This window comes from Ammospiza nelsoni, chromosome 3 (genome assembly GCF_027579445.1).
Source record: "Ammospiza nelsoni isolate bAmmNel1 chromosome 3, bAmmNel1.pri, whole genome shotgun sequence".
Taxonomy (NCBI): Eukaryota; Metazoa; Chordata; class Aves; order Passeriformes; family Passerellidae; genus Ammospiza; species Ammospiza nelsoni.
In genome coordinates this window covers 88,348,366-88,359,431 of record NC_080635.1, presented here as the reverse complement: position 1 = coordinate 88,359,431, position 11,066 = coordinate 88,348,366, and the positions used below count along the sequence as shown (strand labels likewise).

The 11,066-nt window shown below is 41.8% G+C and overlaps 1 protein-coding gene across 1 annotated transcript; it reads left to right on the top strand.

Moving 5' to 3' along the window:
• Nucleotides 1–1,217: 1,217 nt before the first annotated feature.
• On the top strand, nt 1,218–10,232 carry LOC132070656 (glutathione S-transferase 3). Its single transcript, XM_059467636.1, has 7 exons — nt 1,218–1,327; nt 3,658–3,764; nt 5,590–5,641; nt 6,378–6,510; nt 7,663–7,804; nt 8,792–8,923; nt 9,463–10,232. Exons 2-7 carry the CDS (start codon nt 3,678–3,680, stop codon nt 9,604–9,606), a joined length of 690 nt encoding a protein of 229 aa, XP_059323619.1. The 5' UTR covers nt 1,218–1,327; nt 3,658–3,677; the 3' UTR covers nt 9,607–10,232.
• Nucleotides 10,233–11,066: the final 834 nt, after the last annotated feature.

The window sequence follows — 11,066 nt, the reverse complement described above, 5'->3', positions numbered from 1 at the left end:
TTTTTTTTTAACAAGCCACCTTGGAGGGACACTGCACATTCACTGGCCACATGGTTTGAGTGTAAGCATGTAATTTCTGCAATACACTGTGAGCTCCCTGTAAAACTGATTGCTTAGTCTTCCTTGGCTGTCAGCTCCTCTGAAACTGCCTGCCAGACTGAATTGCAATATGCATAACAGGAGGACAGGCAGCTGAACTAGATTGTTGTGGGTCCCTTTCTAAGGGAAATTATTCTGTTGTGTTCGTGTTCTGTTGTTCTGTGTCTTGTGTCACCCCTTTAGCCTTGTCCCCGGCTTTCAAGGCAGCAGAAGCTGAAAATAGTTTATACTTTACAAACCCAGCCCTTTTGTTAGCTGTTTAAGTGGGCTGACAAGCACTTGCACAGGTGAAGAACTAGGTGAAAAATACATTTACATTTGCAAGGATTCCAGTTTTACCTGGTGGGAGGTGGGGGAGGGAGGTGGACATGACGGGGGGGGGGTGGGTGAGGTGTGACATGAGTAGCTCATGGATTTGTAGGTGGGTGAGGAATTGAGGAAGTGATACAGTGAAATAAAAGAATCTGCATGCACACTCCTTCCCCCACAGAATGTGCATACAGAGCACAAAACAATGGCAAACTGCCCCATGCAGCGCCTCACTTGGATGTGTCTGCAGTCTTGGAAGCTTGACTACCCTACGTTCTCCTACAAATGGACCTTGAGCTTGTTTGGAGGTTCTAGCAGGGGAGCGCAGCTACCGTATACCCTTGACCGATGAACGGTACCGTCTCTATCGGGGAGGTCGTCCTCTTCGACCGAGCGCGCAGCTTCGGGAGGGACGCACATGGAGCGTTGAGGGAGGAAGGGGACACCCGCCTAGCCAGCCAGATCAGCCGAATCAACCCTGGCGATCAATGGGGTGACAGATGTCGCAGCCAGATCGCCCTCACATCCAGGCAAAGAACGCTCCCACTACGTATTTATAACTCAGTATTGCCGGCGCCTTTTACGTCATGGTTTGGAAAACGGCCCAAAACCCAATGACACAACGCACGGAATCATCACTTTGCAGCGACAAAACCACCTAAAAAAACCAGTTCTTAACCCAGTTTAAAAATTTTAGCGAAATTCTTTAGGGTGAGATGTCTTTCCAGAAGGCTTTGCGAAACTTGCAAATTTACGGCTTCCCATTGGCGGCTGCTCCCGTGGCCTGGGCGGGGAGGGCGGCAGGCGGGGCCGGCGGCTGAGGCTGCAGCTGATCGCGGCTGCGGGCGGCGCCGGCCCCAGTGCTCTGCCTTGGGGCGTCGTGTGCTCGCTGGGCATCCCCGCTTAACCCTCCGTGTGTGTGAGTAATGTGGGCCCCTGGGATTTCCCTCTTCCTGTCCCCCCGGCAAGCCGTGCCCGTGGGCGCTTGGCTCAGGTGAGGCGGGGAGCCGGTACTGTGCGGCGGGCTCGGGCCTGAGCCGTGGATCCGCTCCCGGTCCCGGGCTCCCCGTGTCGCAGCGCAGACCGCTCGTCATCTCACGTCTGCCAAGGGCTTGTCCCCGGGAGGGGAGGGAGCCGATGGCCCCGGGGCTGCTGCCTGTCACACGCTGCCCCCAGGTTGGTGCTGCGAGTGCAGAGTGGGAGCGCTGCTGGGCTGCTGAATGCAGGCAGGGAAAATCGGGCCCCAGAGCCCTGGATGTGCGGGACGTGCCAAGCACAGCTGCTCCCCTGGCCCTCTACACCGATGTTCTCCTGGGCCGTGTTCTCCCTGCGTGGGAGCGATCGCTTCTTGCACTGATATTCATGTTCCCTCGTTGCCCCGTTCGCACAGATGGCCTTCGTCAATCACAGCAAGGGAACAAATTTTTCACAAAGTCCATTTTCCTGTTGAGGTGTCAGTCAGGCTGAGGGCAATGGACAGCAACCTACCAGTAATTGTGGCTCCTGGCTGCAAATTGCCACTTTACTTCTTTCTGATAAAGGGCAGGGAAGGGAGAAGCTCTTTGCCCATCACCAGGGTGCTCTTTCCATCAGATTTTAGTTCACAATTTGGACTTTCTCTTGCAGTATAACATGGCAGGCTCAGTCCTAGGAACCTAGAATGCTACAGCTCATTTCAAAGTTTGTTGATCCCCTGGCATTTAAGAAGATATTTTTTATAAAGTATTACAAAAGAAGCACCCATCATGCCTTTGCCTTGAGGTGTGTTGGGCATCAGTGACCTGCTTATGTCCTGTGACCTGTTCACTTGCCTGCTAAGAGCAGGTCTCCAGAAGTGCCACTGAGGAAGAGTGACTCTTCTGTTTCTTTAGTTTTTTAAACTGCAAGTTAAAAATCACCCTTGGCTTTTTACTTCTTTCTTTTTGGAAGTAACTGTATTACAAGTAGCTCCTGTTTAATTCTGTTGTTTTGTGTAGTTCACAGTGATACTTTTCTAATTCCCTGCTATATTTATCAGCGATAGAGATAGTACTTGGCAGTGTTTTAGTTCCCTGTCACCTAAGAGCAATCAGAGGCTCCTGAGCAGGCAGGGGTGGAATAGCCAGGCTTGTTTGAATTCCCATGGCATGATGCACTCTCATATTTTGTGTTCTCTTTTCGTGCCTGTTGGCTAACAAGCAGATCACTTTGTGCACGCTCAAGGTCTTTTTTCCCTCTGCTTATGAAGGGGCTCTTGGAACATCGGAAACTGGAGGTTATTGTTCACATGCCAAGAGCCTCTTTTCCAGAATTACTGGAACTATGGATTGAAATCACAATAAATCACCTTACAGAGGGAAAACAGCTCTCATCTGCAGCAAGGACTTGCTGTAAGGGAGTTCTGCATGTGAAATGCCAGTGTGATTACATTTGATTGCTCTTTTGGTGTATGGCTGTACAGCAGAATCCAGTTCCTGCTGAGGCCTAAACAGTAGTCTATTCAAAAAACAATTAATAGCCTCATTTATGAAGTCATTAAATAACTAAAATGCTGCTTGCAAAGCAGCATTGGATCATCTGAAAAGTCCATGAAGTTTTGCATAGCAAGAGGGTTTATTAATAGAAAGAAATGCAGCCTGTAGGAGGATAAGTAGTGCAACACTCTGAAACTCTGTATTTTAATCTGGATTATTACAGAAGAAACAGGCCATTCTTCTAAGTTTCTACTGATCCTCATATTGTGATATTTTTGAAGTTTCTACTGATTGCTGGATCACCACAGCTAGAAAAAAAAAAGTGAGAGGCTTAAAAGTACATTCCCATGCTTCACCCAAATGTGTAGAATTAATGTTTAGATACTTATGGCATTCCTCGATACAAGGTCTGCCAGTTTTGGAAACTTGGTTTCCTGCCTCTTCTCCTTGATCAAGACTTGGCTTTTAGTGGTGTCTGTGTAACTTCAGTGCTAAAACTTCTATTTTCTAAACGTTTTAAGATTTTTCTTCATGGTGATTTTTCAATTTTTTTCTGTTATCTCCTACTTAGCAATTTGATGCTTACTTTTCCTGAATTTCAGGGGGATGAAAAGTCTACAGTTTGACTTGACTGGGCAGCAAGAAAATCAAATCAGTTTAGACTGAAACTTTGCGAAAATATTTTGTCAAAAATTAAGTTAAATTTCTGTTGTGTGAGTGACCAGTGAACCATTATTCCAGCTGCCATCAGATTTCTGTATAATTATTAGCTTACTATCTCTTATAACTCTTTTAGATAACAGAAGGTTTGAAGTCATGTCCACAAAACCAAAACTTTACTACTTTGATGGAAGAGGCAAGATGGAATCGATTCGTTGGTTGCTGGCTGCAGCTGGGGTCGAGGTTTGTTTCAGAGTTTTTAACTTCTAGCTGCACATTGGTAATCTTGTCTTTGAGGCAGATCACATGTTATCAGTCAAAAAAGAAAAGGCATCCCAAGATGCAATAGTAAATGAAGGTTGGCTATTCAGTGTAATTAAATACTTTTACTTCAGGCACACAAAAGCATGGCTTCAAGTTGCATGTTTTCTGAGCACTGACACTGTAAGCAGTGGCACTTGCTTAACACAAGAATGTGCAATCCTTAATTAAGTTTAATGAGTTTAATCATTAATTAAGATTAGTGAGCCAGAGCTGCTGAACTGATAGATGTGTTGCTTGCATAACAAGTGTTATCTCTGCCTGATAAAACAGCAATTTACTTTCTCTAGTCTTCCTGTTTTCAGTTGAATGCTCACACAGAGATTTTTGTTTTATTTTTCATTCCACTGGCTGCATCCTCCATAAGCTGTAACACAAAATATTATTGTGTCTAGCATCATTTAGATGAAACTGAGCAGGGTGAAGTGAGCAAATTGGCCCACATGTGTAGGGAAATCAGAAATCTCTAAATACTTAGGTAAAAGAGCTAAAACAGCCTTTACTTTTTTCTGATGGTATATGATTTACTTATTCATTTGCTGGCTATCTTGGTGGTAAACTAGTAATCTAGTTTGAGGACACAAAGGACTAGTATTTGCTCTGAGTGCCCTCTTTTACACAATAGCTGTTATAATACATAAAGCTACTTGTGAACTGAGCCAAGGAATACAAGTTTTTAAAAAAGACCACCAGTGTTTTTTTGAAGGCCTTGACGAAGACAGAACTGTCTGCTTCCCTCCATCATTTGTTCCTATGTTTTAAGTGCCTCTCTCTTCTTTTTCCTTTTTTAAGTTTTAAAAAAAGCTGTTGATAAGTACTAATTACTACATTTTTTTCCATGGAATATTATTTTCTCAGCTTCTCATCAGCAGAAACCTGGGTTCTGAATTTTTGACTGTGATCATCCTTGCTGTGGTTGAACATTGGCAGTGTGTTAATGTGCCTGATCTTCTGGGGTTTCTCTACTATAGCAAATCTTAATTACTGAGTGGCAGAGATGTTATGAGAGAGGCTGACTGAGCAAGGCATTTAGGGATTGGTAACATCTACCATTTTCTAGTCTCCATGTTGTGCACTGATCACAGACATGTATGGCACATGCAAACACATACATGTAGATGTCTAACTTTGGGTCTTAATCTTGAACTCAGTTTCTCCATAAGTAACACGGATTGACTGGCCATCCTCAGCCATACTGAGTGCAACTACATCCATCTGATCACCAGCAATTCTGTATCTTCTTGTTTCTCATCTTGTGAATATTTAATCTTCAGGTGTCTGAAGCATGCATCTGTATCAAACCTCGTGCAGGTCGTGCTACTCAGACACTATTTTGTAAATGCTTTGTTTTAACTTCCAAAGAATTTGTTCCTGTCTAGCTCCCAAATCAAAATATCACACAGCAGATTTTTTCCACATTCCAGAAAGCATCTTAAGGACAGCCTAGTCTGTATTGTTGATTGTTACACATTATATTGCCTGTTTAATACCAAACAAACCATCCTCACTCCAGTTCTTATTGCCTGTTCTTCTGCTAGAGTTGCCCTTAGCAGCATTTATCAAGTGTGACAGTCCAGGAGATATTGCCAGCACTTCTGTCCTTAGTGTGTTCTCCCTTAGAGCCATATCTGAAATGAAAAGAACCATGATGTATATTCTTTTCCTTTTATGGTGCTTTAAAAGTTTACCTCTTCTAGAAATGTGAAAAGATTCTTATTTCCTCTTCTTCCTCACTCTCTTTTGTCAGTTTGAAGAAGAGTTTTTGGAAACCCGAGACCAGTATGAGAAACTCCTGCAAGGTGAGTCCATGTGAAACCTCAAGAAACGTGTAATCAGACTTAGAGAAGATGTGTGAAGTCTTTGAAGACTTTATGTGTCTTTATTTCCACACAGAAGAGTAAAGCTGAGAGTTCTGAGCAGCTGCTGAGGCTGGTTTTTTCCACACATGGACAGATGAAATTGCAAACTGAGTATCTTTCCAACCTGCAGGGTTTGCCAGGCCTCTGGAATCTTCTGTTCTCTGTCTACACATCCCACCTGGTCCCACAGACTTAATCATGGGCTTCAGTAACCAGAAAATATGTATCCCAAAATTTCATGTTATGTTCTGATATGGCCTAAAGATTGGTCACAAGAGAGAAATCTGTGCATCTAACATTTGCCTGCCATAGCATTTGAATAATGGTACAGAGGGTTTTTTACATTGTTTAGAACTAGACACTTTTTACTCAGTTGAGATGTTTAGTGTGATTGTCTCTGCTGCATTTCAATTTCATTTCAAAAGCTGCTCTAAACAGTCCTGACTGAAACTTCAGTGAAATTTTTTTAAAGGAAGGATGATAACCCCCAATAATTGTGCTTTTCAGTTTAATTTGTCTACACCACTGTAATTTATTTTTTGCATGGAAGAACTCTAGTTTAATACAACAGCTACCCACAGCAAACTCACCATAAAAGCAATGTTCCTCTGAAGACAGCAAGAAATCTGACATGGAGTTATTAGATCAGTTGAATAATGTGTGTCTGTCCTTTTAGGTGGATCCCTGCTGTTTCAGCAGGTGCCCATGGTGGAGATTGATGGGATGAAGATGGTGCAGACCAGAGCCATCCTCAACTACATTGCAGCAAAGTACAACCTCTATGGGAAGGACCTGAAGGAAAAGGCCTTGTATGTAACAGTATTATTCTTCTTGAATTTAGTGTAGTAGTTCAGATGCATCTAGAATTAATTGCATAGTTGCACACACACCTGTGCACAATCACCTGTGGGCCTCAGTGATACACAACTTGCAGTGAGCCTGAGAAGCCACAGTTAGATGCAAGCCAATTGATTTGTTCTAACTCAGTTACTTTCCACATAAAAGTATTTGAGTTCATGGGTTTATTGTGCCTTACTGAAAGATTAATACAGCCTGACACAGGTATTCGAGAGGTGACTGGCATGTAGATGCTGAACTACTTTTGTAACCAGAAAACTCTGGAAAGAAATGGTTCGTTTCTAACTTCTGGCCGCAAAATAAGAGCTGTCATTGATATTATCTGTGGTTGCATGATGTCCCCCACTGCACTGTAAAAAGTGTGTGGTTTAGATCTTTGGGAGCTGGGGAAAGAACAGCTAAAAGCTGTTGAAAAACTATTGGTTTCATGTGAAATAACATCCGTGTGAAATTACATCTTGATGTTGGTTCTGTGAAAAAAAAAGTATGATGGGGTTGTCTCAGTATGTAGCATTTTAAAGTTCCATCTACAGTATAGAGCCTGCTCTGATAGCTCTGGGAAAGGGACAATCCAGAGAAGTGCTATACTGATAATTTAGCTGGATGAAGAACCTGGTATGCTACAGACTTCCAACCCCATTATTTATCTGTTTGGCACTCCTTGGACTTTGGATGACATTCTGAAGGTGGGATACATCCAGACAATTAAGTCAGTTGGGAATGACTCCTTGTGGTGGTGTGTGTTTCTTTGGTGATTGTGAAGTGATCTGTAACACCAAAGGTACACACTTAATCTCTGTGCAATCCTGTTTAAACCTGCTCAATGAAGCAAGTAAAGAGCCAAAATCACTACAAATACAAGTAAGACACCCACTGGGACGTATTTTTTTTAATTGCAGAAATCATTTCCATGAGGAGGTGTGTTTGAGATTGCTTAAAAAAGCATTGCTCAGATCACACTGCAGCTCAGAAAGGAGTTGGGGGGGAAGGCACCACAACAGGGGGATGGGAAATTCAGTGTTTACTATCCTAAAACAAATATAAGGTGATTTGGCTTATGAAGATGCCTTCCATTTAAGGTTTTTGTTTGCTTTGGTTTTAAGGATTGATATGTATGTTGGAGGAACTGATGACCTTATGGGCTTCATTTTGATGTTCCCTTTCTTATCAGCAGAAGATAAAGACAAACAACATGCTCTCATAGTTCAAAAGGCGACGGGCAGGTATTTCCCAGTGTATGAAAAGGTATGGAGAAGGATCATTTTCTTCCCTGATTCTGGAGGGATAACAATAGGAACACTGGGTGTTTGACCACAACCAGAAGCAGAAGTGTCAGTGCAGTACTTTATACAGAACATCCTTACTGTCTGTTGGCTGGAGGGGGATCAGAGCAATATCAGATATGGTGGGGTGGGTCAACCCAAGAGACTTTCAATGTTCAGGTGAGGAAGGGAGTGATACAGCAGCTTTGATGGACTTCTGGTACCCAGCCAGGGTCAACCCCACCACAGTAATTTGCATTGCAAAAGCAGTGCTAACTGTCTTCTTTGTTTAACATTTCAAATACATCTCAGTTGGGTTTTTGTAAACACAGTAATACACAGCTATCACTGCTGACTTGTAGCCATACTGGAATCTTGGTGTTTCTCTAACTGATAATTTGAGAGATAGGACCCAAGAGATATTCTCAATGGAAATTAATATGCATGGACAGGATCATCTAGCAGGAGTAGCTCCTCTCTATTTTAAAGACTAAAGAGAAAACAGTTTTTCACTTTGCAGAGTCTCCTATAGGTGGTTGCCAGGGTGCATTCTGCCCTGTATTCCACCTGTTGCATCTTAGCCCTAATGCTTTAGGCCAATCACCTCTCTTTTATACTCTCTATTTTCCCATTGAAGCTGTAAAAATGTATAGAAAAATCCAGATAAATTAGAATTGAAAGACATGAATACCAAGAAGGTATCTAACCCTATAGTCTAGTACACAAGGTTACCTAGAGTTGTAGGAAGAAAGGATTGGTAAGAAAAACTCTGGGATTTGGTACTCTGGATTTCTGCTGTAAAATGATCAGTGACTGCTGGTGTATCCTCTGTTCCCCCTGTTAGCTGCATGGGAGAGAAGGATGAAAAGGAGACAGTAGTGTTGTCAAAGAAGGTGTGCCTATGAATTTTGAAAACATGAACCTCAGCTGGCTATCCACACCTGAGTGTTTTCATCTATGACATTTCTAGGTTTTGAAAGACCATGGGCAGGACTTCCTTGTTGGCAACAATTTTAGCTGGGCAGATGTTCATCTTCTTGAAGCCATTTTAATGGTAGAAGAGAAGAAGTCAGACGTGCTCTCAGGCTTTCCTCAGTTACAGGTACCTTGCACTAACAAGATGCTCATATGGCTATAAATGTGATAAATTATATTTCACAGTCTGTTCCGTGTAAATAATTCCACAAATATTTGTTACTTTTTCATTGTAGTCTTGCTTTTCCTGCTTTAGGAAGAGCCTTGTAAGATGTTTCGTCTAGAGAAACTGTTATTTTTTGGAGTAACCCCTGTACACATCTGAAGAAATGCACCCTTCCCTTTGTTTGACTCTCACCAGTTCTGTGAAACTGCTAAGTGGAAGATATTTTCTGGATCACAAGAACAATCTGAGTAATGTACATATTAGAAACCACAGATAACACTCCATCCCATATCAATATAAGACAGATGGCTCATTTGTTACTGTGGAAAATGAAGGGGTTGAAGAGAGTGGGAGTAAAATTCATCCACACTTGAAACATATTTCCTGTCTTGTCTCCACATACAGCTTGTTAAAGGATGTTACACAAATCAGTGAAATAGGTTTTTTTTTGTCTTACTTTCTGTTCTTTAAATACCCTGGTCTTACTGTTTGCCTTTTAGGCATTTAAAGCAAGGATAAGCAGCATCCCTGCAATCAAGAAATTTCTGGAGCCAGGAAGCCAGAGGAAACCTGTTCCTGATGATAAATATGTGGAGACTGTCAGGAGAGTTCTTCGCATGTATTATGATGTAAAAGCCAATTAGTTTGCCTGGCTGCAGGCGGTAAGAGAGCTGCCTGATTGCACGTCTAATGACACTGTGAAAGAAGGCAAAGGGGTGTTCCAGAAGTGTTTCAGTGGGAAAGAGGTCATGCCCTCACACAAAATACAGCAGGCAGGTGTCTTTTATAACACTTCAGTACTAGCCTATTTTCTCCTTCATTCATCTCGAGATTTTTTTCTGGTAATTTTAAGCAAGTGAAATGGCAGGAAGCACACTGTCTTCCTAGAGACTTTGTGGAACAGGAGAAAAGAGAAATGTGAGTTGCTGACTGATAGCTTCAGTGTGTCATGCTATTTCTGAGGACTTTTTTCTAGATCCAGATCAGATTTTTATATGATGATTGCTTCCAATGTAGGACTTTATTCTTCTTTAATATCACTGTTGGCAAATGGAACAAGTGGTTTTTAAAGAAAGTGGGAGTGAGTTCTTTCTCCTGCCACTTCTACTGGACATCAGTGACTTGTCTAAATGTCAACACTGTGCCTTTATAACTAGGCTGCACTTTTGCTACTGAATTAGGAAATAAACTGACTGCCAAATGATGTTTTTGATTAACTGCTATATCTACAGTACCTGTACTAATCAAATAAACTTTTTATATAGTCACATTGTCCTGTTGTTTTGTGAATGAAAGCTGGGGCTTGCAAACATAATTTTTACTATTCTTGGCAGATAAATTATTTTTATTTGATATGAGGAGGGTCGTTGTTAACTCACATGCCTCATGGAAAGATATATTTTGTTTGTGTTTATAAACAAGAGAATGGAGATGTGAAGTGGAGGTAGTAAACCATCACACAAAGCTGATATAGCTCCTATCTAGTACCAACCAAACTCAAAATGTTTCTTTTCCTCTTTTTAAAAAATTCTATGTTTTCCACAGACAGCTAGACAAAGGAATTTAAAATTGTTTCAATCACTTTAAAAAATGGCACTTAGTTTATGAAAAGCTGCTCTGCAGGATGTTACCTTGGTGTTTCATATTTGTTACTTATGGTTCTACATTAATGACATAGCTTACAAGAAAAGACTTGTACTCAATCTCTGATTGCCCTGGTTTATTCCCTTGTTAGCTGTGGGTTGAGAAATAATATGCTGCTGGACACTCATCTGATATCTGATGAACAATTCCCCACTTCAGAGCTCGTCAGACTCCTCAGCTTCAGCAAGATCGAAGTTTTCAGTGCTACAAACACCTTCCCCTCATTGCCAGGTATACAAAGTTTGTATTGACCTACAGTAATTTATCAGCTAATGTAGTGTCAATTGCAATTACAGTTCAGTCCTTGGTTTAATCTCAGATTAGTTCATTGGAAAAGTTTGGAAAACACTGTAGTTGTTGATCACAATTCCTTTGCTAAGTGAACTTTTTCTCCACAAAATGAGGAAAGTTGTTGTGTAATGCTGTTCAAGAGTTCCACCATCAAAGATGCAGCAGATGT

Bases quoted from the DNA above. Each gene is read 5' to 3' on its own strand.
- LOC132070656 (XM_059467636.1), top strand. From the start codon at position 3,678: ATGTCCACAAAACCAAAACTTTACTACTTTGATGGAAGAGGCAAGATG. The intron at 5,642-6,377 runs GTGAGTCCATGT...CTGTCCTTTTAG, and splicing joins GTATGAGAAACTCCTGCAAG to GTGGATCCCTGCTGTTTCAG. The intron at 6,511-7,662 runs GTATGTAACAGT...TTTGGTTTTAAG, and splicing joins GACCTGAAGGAAAAGGCCTT to GATTGATATGTATGTTGGAG.